Source organism: Heloderma suspectum, chromosome 5 (assembly GCF_057233095.1).
Source record: "Heloderma suspectum isolate Gila_16-S chromosome 5, 16-S_ref, whole genome shotgun sequence".
NCBI lineage: Eukaryota > Metazoa > Chordata > Lepidosauria > Squamata > Helodermatidae > Heloderma > Heloderma suspectum.
In genome coordinates this window covers 193,051,349-193,069,605 of record NC_139462.1, presented here as the reverse complement: position 1 = coordinate 193,069,605, position 18,257 = coordinate 193,051,349, and the positions used below count along the sequence as shown (strand labels likewise).

Here is an 18,257-nt window from a genome sequence, read left to right as displayed (position 1 = left end):
AATGGGTTGGCTCACATTTGAAGTGTCTTTCGCAACGTCGCAATGGCAGCCTCTAAGATGCAAATCATGTCAATGCATAAGCACCACAAATATAGTACGGAAATGAGAGAATCTGCTCCATTCACTTCAGTTGAGGTGGGAAGAGGTGGGAAAGGAACGTAGGCCTCATTTACTCAACATTGGCCTTCCCCAACCTGGCCCCCTCCAGATGTGTTGGACAGCATGGCTATTGGAGATACATCTGGAAGCACCAAATTGGGGAAGGCTGCCTTACATTATGATTAGACAGGTCTTGGCAGCAAAAACCTTAGCTTCTCTTGGCAACGGAGGGACATAAGACATTATTATGAACTCGTGTACTAGGAACTGTGGGCAGTATCCAATACTGCTGCTGTGCCTCCGTTTGCACTGTTGTACCCACGGGACCCACCACTGGCACAACAGGAAGCTAGCACTTCCTAAAGCAAGCCCAGAAATGAGTGGAAATGTTCATTTGGGAAGAGGGTAGGCCGTCGAGCTCTGCTGATTTACCCTGTTAAGGAAACAAGTGCTTGCGCTCATTTCCAGTTGTTTCAAGATCCACTGGCTTCCCATTGCACTAGTGTTGAGTCCCGCCAGCGTGGGGCCAGTGCTGAATACATCCACATGTGTCATAAAAAGCTAACCGTAATGCACTTTCTATGAACTTGAGCACACTCCGGAAGAGAATGGAGGACAGGAAGGCCTGGCGTGCTATGGTCCATGGGGTCACGAAGAGTCGGACACGACTTAACGACTGAACAATGCACTTTCTGTGATATCTTTTCTCCAAAGGAGGGCAAAACTTATCACGCCTCACACACCCCATAGCAAACTCCATTGACAACAGAAATGGCGCTCAAACAAGGCCACAGAGAAACAAGAGGGAGGCATCAGCATGCTAGGAATCCCTGAGGTTTGCAGAAGTCCAAAAAATATTTATTTTAAAAGTTTGTAAGGGGGCAGCCTCTTCACACACACCCCCATGAAGACTGAGCATGCTCAGTAGCTAGGGAATGTTGAGTGTCACTTGGAAAAGAAAAATGGAAAACTGGGAGAGGGGTGGGACGGAATGCCCTGCTCAAGCTCCTTACAGCTCATAGTACCCTGGAGGGCAGGGCAGGGCAGGGCTGGCAGGGAATTCTGAACAGGTGCACTGGTGCTAGGAGGTGAGGATACATTGCATCATTTTGTTATATGTCCTACTTGTATAATTGGAATGGTTACAGCGCAGAGGACATGATGTGGTTTCAGACTTTCAAAGACTGGCTTTTCTCCCTTACACACATATGTAGGCGTCAATGTAGGTATGCAAGTGGAAGAATAAAAGCCCAAACTAGAGACTGCCTTGTCCTCAATACTGTGACCAGCTCAGCAGTTTTAGCATCCCTTCTTAACCTGTATCCTGCGCTTCCTTCTCAGCATTCCTGCGCTCAGTGATCTGCACCGAAAGGTTTGCTTTGCATTTATGGGGCAGAATCCAACGGGGTCCTTCTGCCCCCACCAATTCCCTTCTGCTCCACCAATTCCCTTCTGCAGGTGGTGTGTCCCTCTGATTCTGTTGCACGAGCGGGACCCACTGCCTACACAAGGGAGATTTAGCACTTCCTAGAAGGAACCCCCAAACAAGTGGAAACACTTGTTTCTGGAAGGAGGCAGGTTGGCGGAGCTCTCTTTGGGGAGCTCCGCCAACCTGCCTCCTTCCAGAAATGAGTGTTTCTATTCGTTTCGGGTTGCACCCGGAAGCACTAAATCAGTGTTGTGCAAGCAGTGGGGGCCACTTGCATAATGGAATTGGCAGGGTGCAAGAGGGCTGTAAGTACCTTATTGGATTATGCCCATGGGTCCCCTGGACCATTAAGATGAAACGAGAGGGTGTTTTTTTAATATATATTCCACCCCTCCAAAAGAAATAATATAGGTAAACCAAACACAATAAAAACATACATCCAAAGAAGACCAGGAAATACAGTGCAAAGATAACCCAAACTGAACATTGTAATCCAGAGAGCTCGTCAGAAAATTAATCACGTCCTTCCAAAAAGATTTACGTTGACTTGAGAAACACTTGAGGAACACTGCGCTGAAGCATGATTGTTTATGTATCTTAGAAAGAAAAAACTTTCAGTAAATGATTCCAGTTGTGTTCGCCCATCAGACTTCTGAATTTGTTCAGTTAATTTGTCCATCAAGGCTAAATACCAAACCCTTGTGTACCATTGAGCAAGCACAAGCAGATTACTTTTCCATTTATGAGCAATTTCTAAATGTACTGCCAGCAACAACAAAAAGTGACTTGAGTCCTTGGAGTCAAGTCCCTAAGACCACCCCAATAAGAAATCTAGAGGCTGTTCGAAGGAGCATATTTCAGCAGTTGGAAGCTGATGACTCCACAAGGAGCATAATTAACCACCATAGTAAGTAACCACTTCAGCGAGTCCAGCAGAACATTATAGTTGAAAGGCAGGCCCAAATAAGTAAACCATTCATTTTCATATTACAGGAAAGTGCATATATGTTTAATGTCCTTATGCCAAGACCTAATTTTATGCCTTACATTTTCTTAGATTAAAGACAGGGATGGGGAACCTATGGCCTGTAAGATCTGGCCCATCAGTCCATGGGGCATCTCTGGCCCATGGGGGCTCCCCATCAGTCCATGCCCTCTCTCCTAGCGCTAGAGAAAGGTTGATGTCATCCAGCCCCTGAGCGGTGACCTGAAATGCAATCTGATCCCTGGGGCCAGAACTATTCCACACCCCTGATTATAAGGAAGGTGTGAAAGTAAGTGTGGGTATTTTAAGACTGTAACAAACCTTCCATGTGCTCCATCATTTCACAGATGAAAAGGAGGGACACTTGTAAGACCTCAGTTGTCATACCAAGGATCAGGGCCTGAGCATGGCTACCTCACTGCTACAAACTGGTCAAGGTTGTATACCACCTGCTGTATTAATTTACCTTGCAGTAATCTGCCTTCCCCTGATTGACATGACAAGAGGGTGGTGGTCCTTTAGGAGAAAGATCAGCTTGGAAATTGCCATTCTGACTGCTGCTGCAGTGTCCAAAATGGCAGTGTTCATTCACATGCATTGATATGGATGTGTACTAGAAAGAAGATGCATCCATTCAGCGCATCCTGTAAATTCTGGGATGGAAGCTGAACCCTGAAGAATGACAACTTGAGCAACACACACTAACAAAACTTCAACAGGGCATCCCCCAAAAGCACAAATGGGGACAAACATGGATTAGAATTTATCAGTTGTATCAGAAAATTGGAATTGTCCCTGGTAAACAGGGAAAGTTGGAGCGTGTGACTTAAATGGACTCTTTTTGATATCAGCACTGTTCAGTCTTATTTATCACTTGTTAGATGTCGGTTGAGAAGAATTGCTGTGCCACTTATGCGCCAACTGAGGTGCTCATCCAGCAGACCTGACATCTGCGTTGAAGTGGGTCATGTGATCAAGCTGTTAGAATGTGGTCTTGAAACAGACGAGCGTCATGCAATTTAATGAAATGTGGAGTGTAAAGAACCCACCTGCAGCTGTTCATACTTCATGAGAGCCAGTGTAGTGTAGTGGTGAGAGTGACGGACTGGGAGCCGGGAGATCCGGGTTCTAGTCCCCACTTGGCCATGGAAGCTCACTGGGTGACTTTGGGCCAGTCACAGACTCTCAGCCCAACCTACCTCACAGGGTTGTTGTTGTGAGGATACAACGGTGAGGAGGAGGATAATGTAAGCCGCCTTGAGTTCCTTGCGAGAGGAAGAAAGGCGGGGTATAAATGCAATAAATAAATAAATAAATAAATAAATAATCTACGATTTTCCACTAACGATATGTCATAAAGTGTCCATCCTAATTAGAAACTTTCCTCACTTTATAATTAATTCAGTTGCACAACATTCTATGCTGCTTCTTTTTTCCCCCCCTTGTGAGGTGTGCAAGAAGAATGACTGCTATCAATTTCTCCACCACCAACATATTAAGAGAATGGAGCATTCCCACATTGAATCAGAATGAAGTGCATCCATTAGGCATGTTTTTGTTGGGTGCAGTGACAATCCCATCTGTAGGAAAGCAACTTGATTGCTCTTTAAGAGGAATTAAGGAAGCATTTTCCTGAGTTACAGGAGAATTTATATGCAGGAAGGAACTGAGACTGAGTCTAGTAGATGTAAAGGCCTTTGGATCCTACTGTAGCTCCCAAATTCCTTTAACTCCATTCAACCAATTTGTATTGTTTTTTAGTTCTAGGGTTAATATTTAGGGTCTGGAATGTCACGAATGAAACGTGGTGGTGATTCCCAGTCCTCACTAATTTATACATCAAGGCAATTAGTGGGGGTTGGGGGCCTTCACTCCCCCCCCAAAACCCACTGGGGGGCTACACCCCTCCCCCACTGCCACCACAATTGCCCTCGCCACTGAATTTTATGCTGCAGAGTCACACTTCTGGGAGGCTTCTGGGAGCACGATTCTGCTTCCAAACACGATTCTGCTTCCCTGCATGCCTTAGTTTCTTCTAATTGCTGGGTGTTTTGCTGCTTCCACATTATGGTAGCAGCAAATTCAGCCACAGCAGGGGGCACAAAATTGGCCAGGGGGGCACAGTCACCCAGTGCGCTGTGTGTTGGCCACCCCCGTTTTAAATGTTACATCTTCCTTCACCTTTAGTATTTGTAGGATATCTTTGTGTACGAGTTGTGAGTAGTAGTGAACTGCAGCCAAGTTCGGCAAGTACAAGCTTCTCCTAAGTGTGAGACAGGCTGTATGAGTGTTTGTTGTACGAGATGTATGTCCTCTGTGGCCTTCCTCTCCTCTCATCCCAGCCAGTTTTCCGATGAAACTTGGCCCATTTTCATTCAAATGATGGCTTCAGTTTAACAAACCATTAATGTGCTTGAATGTCTGTATGGTTCCAAGCACTATTTCATGCAAAGCCTTTTGTACTTGGGAACAGAGGACATGCTATAAAGCACACGTGCACAGCTTAAGGGTGCATCCAAAAGTACATCATTTTAGTGCTGAGCTTGCTGTGAAAGCACAGGGAAAGGGTGAGAATTTCTTTGTTTTGTTTTTTGATAAGAACTTAACCAAATCTGCAAATTTCTTGATTCATTGTAGTAAAGCCATCTTGGATGGCTTTAAAAGAGGATTAGGCAAATTCATAGAGGATAAGTCTATTAATGGCAACTAGTCATGATGGCTATATATTACCTGCAGTATTGGAGGCAGTATTCCTCTGAATGCCACTGAAGAGCATGGGTGGGAGGACATGTTGCGCTCATGTCCTGCTTGGCCAGTGGCAGAAATGGGATAGCGACAGTTGCGCGCTAAATTTTTTCCGGGTTTCAGTGAGAACTCTAAAGGAGCGATCCAAGGTGCGGAAGCAAGGTGCCACAGACATCGGAGCCACCAGCCTCCACTGGATGCCGGACAAGATAGGCCTTTGATCCATTCCAGCAAGGCTCTTCCAGGCACTCAAAATCCAATCCAGAAAGCTGTATCTGTAGTGTTAGAGGAGCTACGTTAGGTGCGTGTGAGGACTCTGCAGCAAAAGACTCCCCCCCCCATCCCATTTCCATGTATGTCTGCGTACAGTAGGGGTTTGGGGCCTCTTTCAGGCCAAATTCTGTTCTGGAGAAGCTCTCAAGGGCTGCATTCCAGTGGTGGGCAGGGCCAAAGGGGTGGGGCCAAATACCTGCATGTTTTAGCTTAAAGCTCTGCCAGTAACTAAGCCTTAGGAGAGGCGTTCCAGCCTTTTAGAATGGGGGAAGCTAGTGCTGTGCCGAACCCTGCCCTCCTCCTTGCGAAAAAGGCAATATTTTTTCTCCCTCTTTTGCAGGGAGGGGAGGATTTTGAATTATTTTCCCTTGCGGCAGGGGGCAGGGCTTCCATTGACCTTTTCAAACGTAGGAGGTGGCCGGGGGGGGGGGGTGTCTTCCTATTTCTTAACTTTTAAATTTCCTGTGCATTGTTACAGCATCGCGGGGCTCTTTGCACAAAGGTTTTCAGCCCGGCAACTCTTCCTGAAGTGCCACAAGACCACATGATGTCACACACCTTCACAGTCACTCAGGAAGAGCTGCCCTCTGTGTAAAGAGTTCCACACTGCTGCAAGAGCACAGGGTGTTTTTGAAGTAGATAGACAGAAGATAGATGGAAGATCCCTCAGGCATCCCCTGCCCTTAAAAAGATAAACAGAACCCCTGTCCCACTCTCCAAGAAGACAACTGTTCAAAATTCTCAACTTCCCAGCCACGTTTTCATTTCGTCCTCACCTCCCACAAATCGCTGGAAAAGGAAGAATCAAAATATTCAGTTCAGCACTACAGAAAACTGTGCTAAAGCCAGGAAATATCCAAATTATCGGTAGTTGGTTGAAAGGGGGTGAGGCAATGAGAAGGACCAGAGCCAGGCGAAGGGGGCGGAGCCATCTGGGGAACCCCAGAGGACTGGATTGGGCCCCCAGGGGGGGGCTGAAGTTCTGTACTCCTGGCATACACCTTGAGGGGAAACACATCGTCCAGAGTACAGAATGGCTTTTACAATGTGTTTGTGAGAGAGGGGTTTAAGCTAGGAGAAGAAGCAGGAATATAGACACTATCAGAGTAGGTCCAGCCTTTGTCTGCTATGCAATGAAAGATGGTTTCCTCAGGGTGGGCAGAACTCTTACTCCACTAAATATGTTTTGCTTTTGTGAGGATAACGTCGGGAATGCATTCCTGTGTATGGATGGGTGGAGAAGTATTTCATGCAGTACTGAAGTACTGAACAATCCCTGCAGACCCAGGAGACCATGTGTACATCCATATCTAGGAAGGGCAGCTGTGTGCCTTTGAGCTGAGTACCTGCTGGGAACAGTTTTATGTGGTTGAGGTTAGCTGGGCGGAGTTGTTTTTCCTCAAAAAATGATCAGCCTCCCTTGTGCTGTGATCATCAAAGCAAATTGGAGTTGTCCAGGGGATGCCCTGTTGAAGTACTTGAGATTAATATAGGGCCAATGGTTCATGGGTGCAATCTTTATAAAACTTCAGAGTAAACCATTAGTGGTTGGGATAAAACTTAGGTGGAATTGTTTGTACTTAGTCTGGTTGTGTGAAGAGACATGGATCTGTGTGAGTAGCAATAATATTTTCCCAGATTACTCTCTGGAAATGTGTGTGGAGAAAAATAGTTTTCCTCCTCCCACCCTCAATGATCTATAAAACCCCAGACACTCAGGATTAGATCCAGGATCTGTCTTATGTGAGAGGAAGAAACTTTCCATGAAAGGAAGGGTTCCACTTGTGGAAGGTCCTTCCACACAATCTTTGGAAAATCCCCCCTCGTCCACCCCACCCCACATCTCAGCCCATTCAGCAAGGTCTCCTGACTTCCTGTGTAGCATTTTCAGGGGGCTGGAGGGACTGCTATTGGAAGGAGGAGGCAGGGAAGTCCGCTTCCACCAGTACAGTTGATCCAGCATAAATCTGGATCCAGCCACTGGAGATTCTTGAGAGAAGTGGGACCGTTATGTCTGAGACAAACCACCAAATATGCAGCAGCTTTAGTTTAGAACAAGCCTTGATAACAAACCACCGAACATGTGTCCCATCATGTTGAAGTCAGCCCATCAGACCACCAGTCATGCCGAATGGCCCCAAAGGGATGCATTACCCTGTGTTTTTTTGTGGTGGTGCTGGTGCTGGTGTTGTTTTTTTTGGTTGCCTGCCAGGGACTGCAAAAATAAGGTATTTGTCAAATATCTGGCCCACAACCCATGAATGTTTCACCTCTCTTACTGGCTTCACAGCCAAGTGGTAACTGGTATTTCTTTGGTGGTTTCTTTTGCTTCTCTCCTATTGAAAGGTTATAGATTATTTTTCTGGCAGGTGTCTCTTTTTCCTTTGAATTTTGAATGGTAAATAAAAGCATTAACCTTCCACATTAAAAAAAAGAAAAGTATAATACAGCTGGTTTTCAGAAATCTTCAAAGTGTAGCAAATGTAATGTTTGAATATATCACACTGCAGATTTGGATCTGATGAGCTGAAAAGAGAGTTCCTCACCCCAACTATAGCTGGAGATGTCGTGGCTTGCTTAGGAGTCAGTGAACCTGGTGCAGGCTCGGATGTTGCAAGTAGGTAAATAAGACTGAATAGGGATTCCATATAAGGTCTGAGCAACCACTTCTGTATTGCATCCTTGCCCCTCTTGCTTTATAAAAACTGGCAGGGAGGCAACAGCTGACTGGGCCAGGGAGGTGATTCATGTTTCCTTGTGAGAGGGAGTAGTCCTGGGCCACCTGAAATAGGCAGCGGTAAGACTACTCCTGAAGAAACCCTCCCTGGACCTGGAAGATCTTAACAACTTTAGACCGGTGGCAAATGTTTCTTTCTGGGCAAGATCCTTGAGCAGGTAGTTGCCAACCATCTCCAGATACTCTTGGATGAGACCGATTATCTGGACTCATTTCAGGCTAGGTTCAGGCTGAGTTTTGGCATGGAAACAGCCTTGCTCACCCTGTATAAATGACCTATGTTGGGAGAGAGATGTGGAATGTGACCCTGCTGATTCTCCTTATCTCTCAGCGGCTTTTTACACCATCACCCATGGTATACTTCTGGGGCAATTGTCTGAGTCGGGAGTGAGAGGCACTGCATTGCAGTGGTTTCACTTCTACTTTTTGGAGTTTTGGAGTTTGTTGTCATCAGTATGCTGAAGACATGCAGCTCTATTTCTCCTTTTCATCTCCATCAGGTGAGGCTGTGGATGTGCTAGATTGGTGTCTGGCTGCAACAATGGACTAGATTAGGGCTAATAATGATGGTTAATAAACTGATTTACTCTGAGCTGACTACATTTGGAGGTCGTAAGGGATACATGACGTCCTGGTCATCCAGCAGCAATCCTGAGCTTATCACAGTAAAAATAGATTTCCCGAGACTTCTTAAAGTCTGATTCTTTTCCTTAAGGTAGGTTCTCCGCAGTATAGTTGTTGTGTGCCCCAATCCCCACATTTACCTCGGGTATGCTAGCCCTGCCCAGGAGTGTGCTTTTCACCATGATCTCAGTCAAGGGGTGTTTCCCGTCCCTGTCTTTCCCAGCACAAACATATGTGTGTCTACTCAGAAGTAACTCCCATCATGGTCAATAAGGCTTGTTCTCAAAATGCGCACTCCCGAAGTTACTGAGATTCCCATGAATTGAAGGAATGCATTTAGAGAGCCTTAATGTCAAAGCTTTGAAGCTTCAATTGATTGCAGCAGGGCAGCAAGAACACTGTGTTCCTATAATGATTGTTTATTCAAGGAAGGAAGTAATGTGGCGGGGGGGAGAGAAGGAGATTGTTCACAGCTTCTGTAGCTTCAAGGCAGGGCGAACGCTGTGTTCCTGTGATGGTTGTTAGTTTAAGAAAGTACTTAATGTGGGGGGGGGGGTGGAGAGAGAAGGAGAGTGATTTTTGGCAAGACACTGGAGGAAACCTCCCAGGATTTTATTGAATGAGAAAGGAGGGGAGCCTGGAGGTGGTGGCGGGGAGCCTCTCTCTTAGTGGTTGAGCAGCCCCTGCCAGTCAGATGATATTCACTCCAAACCCCCCATCCCCACCCAGAAGTGTCTTCTGTGAAGCAACTTATACTGGTGTGGTGCACTTGCATGTGGAGCCGTGCGCGGACACAAGCACACCAAAGCCGATCCCCTGAAAAAATCCGAGTAATCCTCCATTCACTTCTCCTTCTGTTGTCATGGAGAAACCCCCTAAGATGCTGTTGGTGAGTGGTTGTTCTGACCAGATGGAGAGTCCTCAACCTGTTCTGGATGGGTTTGCACCCCCCCCCCAAGTTTGCAGCTAGGGGGTTCTCCTGGAGTCATCATTGTTGCTTGAGCCTCAAGTGGTCTCAGTAGCATGGAGTACCTTCTACTAGTTTCTGTTGGTGTCCCAACTAAGCCCCTATGTGTACAGGAAGAACCTGGCTTTGATAGTTTATGCTCTGTAACCTCCAAGTTAAATTACTGCATTGCGCTCTACAAGGGGCTGCCCTTGAAAACAGAAGCTGCAGCTTGTGCAAAATGTGGCGGCCAGATGGATGGCAGAGACCAGAAAGTCTGAACATATAACACCGATTCTGGCTCGCTTGCACTGGCTGCCTGCAAGTTTCTGAGCCTAATTCAGGGTGCTGGCTTTGACCTATAAATCCTTACATGGCTCGGGACCACCATACTTGATGGAGTTCCTCTCCTGGTATGAACATACCCATATACTATGCTCGGCATCTAAGGCCCTCCTCCATGTTCTTCCTCCAAGGGAGTCTTGGAGGCTGGCAACCAGGGAGAGGGCCTTCTCAGTGGCATACTCTGAGAAGGGTTAGGGTTAGGAAACCCCAGCTAAGCTCAGAATATGGGTTAGGAAACCCCAGCTTAGCTCAGAATATGGGGAGGTTGAGCATGTCGTTTTCATGACAAAGGTCCCAGGTTCAGTCCAGTTAAGAGTATTAGGTCCTGGGAAAGACCATGTCTAAGACCCTGGAGAGCTGCTGCCAATCAGAGAAGAAAGTAATGGGCTGGAATGACCAATGGCCTGAGCAATGGTTAGGCAGCTTCATATCTTTGTCTGTTCGTAAGATGCACTGGTATGAGCCAAAGGGTGCCTCTACATGCTCAGGGCTTTTCTGTTCCTTGCATGAAACGAAGCAGATGTTCCCCATTGGAGCACGTCCTGCTAATAGAAGAGTATAAAGCAGTCCCAGCATTTGATCTTGGATCAAAGCCACTAAATCAGCCTTCCCCACCCTGGTGCCCTCCAAATGTGTTGGGCTGCAACAGGCTGGAAAAAGCCACACCAGATTGCCACCTCTATCTCTGTGCTGTAACAGTGAAGAATGCATTCTTCCGGCATTGTCTGAATGTTTGGATTCCTTCCTCCAGATGGAGATCTGCTGAACTTCTTCATTTACTTTTGAACAGACATCAAGACAAAAGCTGTAAGAAAAGGCGACGACTACGTGGTCAATGGTGGCAAAATGTGGATTACCTTGGGGTGTCAGGCAGACTGGATGTGCCTGCTAGCGAACACAAGCGAAGGGCCACCCCACAGAAATAAATCTCTTCTCTGTCTGCCAATGAAGCTACCTGGTAATAAAGCTAGGGTAAACCCTGTTAGAAAGACTTCAGTAGTAGTATCCTTAATTTGGAAGGCTGCAAGATCTTCTGATTTGAAAGCCCCCAACCTGTCATGGGGACAGGCAGCTCCTCCAAATGAAATCAGTGTTGCCTTTAAGTGATAATACTCTTTTAAAGTAACCAACCAAGAGAGGGTAAACACTATGTCACCATTTGAGAGTATGGGCAGGAAAGAATGAGAAATGGGAACAAAAGAAGGAAACTAAATATTTTGTGGACAGCCTCTCATCTTTTTTTTCACAGTGGAAATATATTATTTTACTATATCATTTGTAACCCTCTGTGGGAATAGATAAGTTAAGAAACTGCCATAGGTGGGAAACAAAATAATTACTGTAAAAACATGTTTTGAAACATTCAAACAAAACTTGAACCACAGTGTGGTATGTCTTCATTTTGGAGGATGGCCACCAAAGTTATAGCCAGGACTGTTTTTCTTTCTCTTTTCATCTGGAACTGTACACCACAAGATCCTGCGAAGTGCAATTTTTTTTTTTTAATCTTCATAGGGCAGCCTGGAAGCCCACTGAAAACGTTCGCGATCACTGTTTTTCTTTCCAAAGTATGGTTAAACTTGGAATCAGTTTAAAAGGTTGAACAGTCCAAAATATATAGAGAGAGAATTGGGGGACATGATGGAAATTGCTGAAGGTTTGAAGGCTGTTTCTGGTCTACAGAGCCCTTTCTCCAGGAGAACAAAACAAAGCTACAATCCCCTTTTCTCCTGGAACAATTGGCTTACAATCACCATTTAGCAGGGGCATAAGGTTGTGGAGGGAGGGAGCCAGATACAGCCTGTCAGCCTTTTGTTGCTTGTCCATGGCTTAGACAAATCCTGGTGAGAAGCCCCTGAGAAATGTTTATCAAGCATCCATAGACAACCTTCACTGACAGATACTCAATTCATGACATCCATTGATAGAGGTTTCAGAGTCTCTTAAGGCCAAATTTATAGTTGTTGCCTATTTTTGTGCAGCAAAAGACCACAGTTGTCTTTCCTGCATTGGATACGCAAGGTGTTGGATCCAGGGTTTAGTCATACTTAGAGTAGACCCACTGAAATAAGTGGTCATAGTCTGATCTAAATCCCACTGATTTTAATGGCTGTGCTTTAAGTATGACTAAATCTGGAGCCAACCCCATATTTTTTTCCTACGCGAAAACACTGTTCCTCCCCATATAGCACATCTGTTGCTATTATGACTGACATGTGCAATGTTTGTGCTGCCAGGATCTCAGAAATATTAGGGACAGTATCCTATTTGACACTGCCGCTAACGTAAATTATGTAGCAGTAGCATAAGCGACCTCTAGTGCAACATCAATAGTGTTTTCTGATACAACACTTTTTCCTGGAAAACCCATTGCACCCGCAAACACTACACTGGCATTGCACTAGAGGTTGTTTATATTAGCACAACATAATTTATGTTAGTGGTAGTGCTGAATAGGTCAAATACTGCCCTTGATTTTTATTTGTTATTATAGGCCTTTTTCCATCAGCTGCTCTTTACCTTTATTAACAAGCCAACAAACTTCTCTCACACCTTCACTGGTGATACTGCATTGGAATAGCACACCCAGACTAAGTTCCATTAACATGTGAGTGTGCTAAGCTTATTGGGTTGGATCCAGACTTAGTCATGCTTATAGTAAACCCACTGAAATCAGTGGGACAAGTCAGCCATTACTAGTTTAAGTCACACTGATTTCAGTGGGTTTACTTTAAAGGTAAAGGTGACCCAAACCAGTCGTGTCCAACTCTAGGGGGTGGTGCTCATCTCCATTTCTAAGCCAAAGAGCCAGCGCTGTCGGAAGGCGCTTCCGTGGTCATGTGGCTGGCATGACTGAACACTGAGGTGCACAGAACGCTGTTATCTTTCCCACCGAAGCGGTACCTATTTATCTACTTGCAATTTCTTGCTTTCGAACTGGCTTTCAAATCTTCTGATTTGTTGGCAGGAGCTGGGACTGAAGACAGGAGCTCACTCCGTCACGCAGCACTCGGGTCTTGAACTGCTGTCGTGCCGACCAGTCTGCAGTTCAGCAGGGTTTACTCTAAGCATGACTAAATCTGGATCCAACCCATTGGCTTCACCAGAACTAAGTCTGGACATAAAAGGACACGGGATGAAAGCCAACATTTTATTCCAAAACTGTGAGTCATCCTGGATTATTTTTTCCTTGCATTCTCCTCATCCATGGAAAAAAATCTCTCAGCTTTTGGAGCTTACTGAATTCAGCTCACTCACATACCATTCAGCACCTTGGATAGCTCCTTTAGAGTTCTGGCTGGTTCTGATTGAAATCCAGAATGGCTTCATAGCCCCACCGAAATCAGAGCCACCAGCCTCCACTGCTCCCCCATCCTTTCCTTTTTCCTTAAATGCTTTTATTCAAAACTAAACCAAACCATCACTTATCCTGGAAAGAGCTCAGGAGTTGAGAGCCCTTAATTCTTCCAAGGGGTGCTGATTCTCTTTCTGATCTAGAGGCTGGAATAAAGTCAGGTGTTAATCTCAGGATAACTGATTTTACGAGCAGTGCCCAAGGGCTAAATCCTATGCATGTTTAAACAGAAAAAAATCCTACAACATTCCCCAGCATTCCCAGCCAGCCATAGGGAATGCTGAAAGTTGTAGGACTTTTATCTGCCTAAACATGCATAGGATTGCGCCGTTAGTAAATATAGATCCACTGCGGTTCATTGGGAGAAATTTGCCATCAGGATTATATTCTTGGTGTTAATAAAGGGTACATATTTACATACTCAGGTGTTTAGATATTTGAATGACATTCTGAAAAATTGAAAAAGTTTCAGACTCTTCATTCAGTGTTGTTTTTTTAATCTTTGTTGCCTTCAGAGTTTAAGAAAAGAGTTTCTACATTCTATAGTTATAAACAAACTTGATGGTGTGGCAAGAGTCAGTTTAAAATTCAGCTTACTCTAACTGGGAAACTTAATTTTTCAGGGTTATGAAAAGCAAGACCTTTAAAAATCTTGAGGATTCTAATTTTCTAATTAACAATGACCACGCTGTTTGTGTTTTTTGTTTTTATGTATCGGGTGGAAATGGAAGGCTTAACCTTAATTTGGAGGTTTTAAGACACTTCCATGTTTTCTTAAAGTTAACATTTTATTATGCTAAAGATGTGAGTGTCTCAGTTATACGTAGGATAATGGAGCCTTGTTGCTGCTAACTGCCTCTCTTAAGAAAATTTCACAACTGCAGTTGGGGCGAATAGTTTCCTATAACGTCTTCCATGAAACTTTGTTTTTAGGTGTTCACATTGCTAAGAAGATCAATAAGATGGGCATGAGGTCATCGGACACAGCACAGATCTTTTTTGAAGATGTCCGAGTTCCCAGCACATACCTCATTGGGGAGGAAGGGATGGGTTTTACGTACCAGATGCTGCAATTCCAAGAAGAGCGTATGTGGGGAGCAGCCAGCGGTAAGTCATGAGCCACAGCTTTGGGCAATGCTGAAGCCTCTTGCTTACATAACAGCTTCCAGAGTTTATTTTGGGTGATAGAACACAGCCAGATCTCAATGACCATTTTAAAAGCCAGTTTCTTGCTGGAAATGGGCAGCTATTTAATCCATTGGCAAAGCTGCGGAAAAGGGCTGCCAAAATAATCCAGGGGCTGAAGCTTGTCCCCTATGGGGTAGGTTACATTGAGAGTTCTTTAGTTTAGAAGATGAACAAAGGAGGGACATGATATAGAGGTGCATTCAATGATGCATGATGTGGACAAGTTGGATAGAACCCAGGACCATCCAGGGTAGCTGAATGGTGGGAGATTCAGGACAAATAAAAGGAACTACTTCTTCACACCACACATAGTTAAACTATGCAATTCACTAGGAGAAGATGCGGTGATGGCCACCAGCTTGGATGGTTTTAAAGGGGTTAGACAAATTCATGGAGGATCAGACTATTAGTGGCTACTAGTCCTTATAAAAAGGTCCTTATAGCTATATGTTATCTCCAGTATCAATGGCAGTTTGCCTTTGTATACCGGTTGCTGAGGAACATGAGTGGGAGGGTGCTGTTGCATCCATGTCCTGCTTGTGGGCTTTCCATATTCTTCTGGTTTCCCTCTGTGGGAACAGAATGTGGACTTGATATTCCTTTGGTCCGATTCAGCACAGGTCTTTTATCTTACGTTCTGTGTCTTGACATTGCATGCACAGAAAATACATAAATGAAAGATTGACACACAGAGATGGCAAAATGGAAAAAGAAGAGACCAGATGTAAATTTTCCCAGGGGGCCTTCTGAATGTAGCTGTATTTAAAACAAAAAAAACCCTGTAAGTCATTTTGTATGTATATTATGGAAAGGTTCTCATATTTAAAAGGATATGACTTTACTCTTTTTAATCTTACCCTCTGTTCTGTTCAGCACCATAAAAATTAAACATTTTCCTGTTTTATCAGAGTATTTGGTACATTGTGGTGGTGAAACATCTGATGTTACCATCTGTTTTACACTCTTTATGCAGTGTTTTTCTTAAAAAAAAAAATCCCTGTTGGAAATGCCAGGTTTATGATGTTATTTTAGAGATCACTTATATGTTCTTATAATTAGCATAATAAATTAGTACTTGGGTTTTGACTCTGCAGTTTAATGGAAGCCCAACAAGAAAATGAAGCTCCAAACTCAGCTACGTTTCTGCTGACTAAAAGGTGAAAGGGCTTGCGAAATGGAATGTGGTTCCGTTTATCTGAGTAGCAGCCTGCCCGTTAGAAATCCTGCTAAAGTGTTCCTTGAGAATGTAATGCCTAACTTATGACATGAGCTATAAAATAGCAAGGAAACAACAGAAGTTAAAAGGTTGAGGATGTTTTCAAATGAAAGCCAGGGGAAAATATTTGTAGCAATAGATTTGCTCTGCAGAAGCAGCAGGGGAATGGATAATGACAAGAAATGTCAAATGTTCACAGAGTCCTCCTAGGATGCACAAGAACAGTCATTTTTCTGAAATATTTATTGAGTTGAGAACTCGTGTGTGACATAAAAAAATTAAAGCTCAACAAAGGATTTTTTCTAGCTGCTTTGGGACTAACAGAGTCCTAATCAGTAATGGTGAAAGTCAAACAGATTCTTTTCTCCACATTTGGAAGAGTTTTCATCAGTGAGACGTTTAATGAAGTGGTGTTTCCAGTGTCTCGGCAATTTGGATTTGGCTGAGAGTCATAGGAAACTTTGGTTAACATAATATTGTGGTTGGGACCCAGGATCTGCCTCCTGGTGATTAGAATGGCTCCGTTCAGAGGAGGTGCCTCTTCCCAATTTTCATAGACCTGCCCTCCTCCTACTGCACTGCAGCTTACCCCATTCAGCAGGGTCCCTGACCCTCTGTGTAGGATTTTCAGGGGGATGGAGGAACTGCATGGGGTGGAGGGGATGGGGAGGTCTGCTCATGCCAGCCCAGTTGCATGCACCTAAATCTGGATCCAACCTCATATATATGAAGGGCAAGATGCAAGGATTATTAAAAAAACCCAGATTCTTGCTTTTGGAATTACAGCAGAAGACTTCTCAGGTATAAATAAATCGAGAAAGTGATTGCTGCATGAAGAGAGCTAAGGTGTGAGAACACTTATGCTTGTCTTCTTTTGGACTGATCAATGTCCAGTAGAGGCCAACTAAAAGTTATTCTCAAATGTTAGCTGAAGTAACAAATTAGTGTTCGAAAACTGCTTTAAGAGACCACATATTTCATATCTTTTGCAGTGGATCAGTCAGATACATGGAGGATTATTTACTAACAGTGCAGTCTCATGCATGTTTTCTTGAAAATAAGTCATATTGTGTTCCATGGTGTGTATTCTCTAGAAATGGGTTTAGGGTTTCAGATCCCTGAAAATTGGGTGGGGCAACAATAAGAACCAGACATGGAACAACCGATTGGTTCAAAATTGGGAAAGGAGTACGACAAGGCTGCATATTGTCACCCTGCTTATTTAACTTATATGCGCAGTACATCATGAGAAACGCCGGGTTGGATGAATCACAGGTCGGAATTAAGATTGCCGGGAGAATTATCAACAACCTCAGATACGCAGACGATACCACCCTAATGGCAGAAAGCAAAGAAGATCTAAAGAGCCTCTTGTTGAGGTTGAAAGAGGAGAGTGCAAAAGCTGGTTTGAAACTCAACATTAAGAAAACTAAGATCATGGCATCAGGCCCCATCACTTCCTGGCATATAGAAGGGGAAGAAATGGAAGCAGTGACAGATTTTACTTTCTTGGGCTCCAAGATCACCGCAGACGGTGACTGTAGCCATGAAATTAAAAGACGCTTGCTCCTTGGGAGGAAAGCTATGGCCAACCTAGACAGCATAGTAAGAAGCAGAGACATCACCTTGCCGACAAAGGTCCGCATAATCAAAGCTATGGTTTTCCCAGTAGTAATGTATGGCTTTGAGAGCTGGACTATAAGGAAGACTGAGCGCTGAAGAACTGATGCTTTCGAACTGTGGTGCTGGAGAAGACTCTTAGGAGTCCCCTGGACTGCAAGGAGGTCAAATCAGTCCATCCTAAAGGAAATCAACCCTGACTGCTCACTGGAAGGACAGATACAGAAGCTCAAATATTTTGGCCACCTAATGCGAAGAGAAAACTCCCTGGAAAAGACCCTGATGCTGGGAAAGACTGAAGGCAAAAGGAGAAGGGGACAGCAGAGGATGAGATGGCTAGATAGCATCACAGATGCAATGAATATGAACTTGAGCACACTCCGGGAGAGAGCAGAGGACAGGATGGCCTGGCGTGCTATGGTCCATGGGGTCACGAAGAGTCGGACACGACTTAACGACTCAACAACAATCTTTCATGAGCAGAGCCCTTCTGTCTACAGAAGACATATTTTGGATCTACTCCATAGTATATCATGCAACTAATAGCTCCAAATCAAGACTTCCTGTATTGGTAAACTTCCTAATGATGGGCCATACCCACTTCTGCATAATGCCAAAATTGTAGGCAGATACATCAACAATGCACTGGATCAAGATAATTACATCTTTTGTACATACATAGGCCCTGATCTACA

At 44.5% G+C, this 18,257-nt stretch overlaps 1 protein-coding gene across 13 annotated transcripts in view; it reads left to right on the top strand.

Moving 5' to 3' along the window:
• Positions 1-18,257, top strand: part of LOC146344989 (putative acyl-CoA dehydrogenase 6) — a 174,839-nt gene that overhangs the window by 41,084 nt on the left and 115,498 nt on the right. For 12 of the 13 annotated variants that reach the window (XM_084858795.1, XM_084858802.1, XM_084858799.1 and 9 more), the window contains 3 exons: positions 8,042-8,148; positions 10,974-11,141; positions 14,472-14,645. In XM_084858795.1, coding sequence (XP_084714921.1) covers positions 8,042-8,148; positions 10,974-11,141; positions 14,472-14,645 — 449 coding nt within the window. The remainder of the gene's footprint in view (positions 1-8,041; positions 8,149-10,973; positions 11,142-14,471; positions 14,646-18,257) is intronic. The other variant, XM_084858805.1, reaches the window with a different exon arrangement.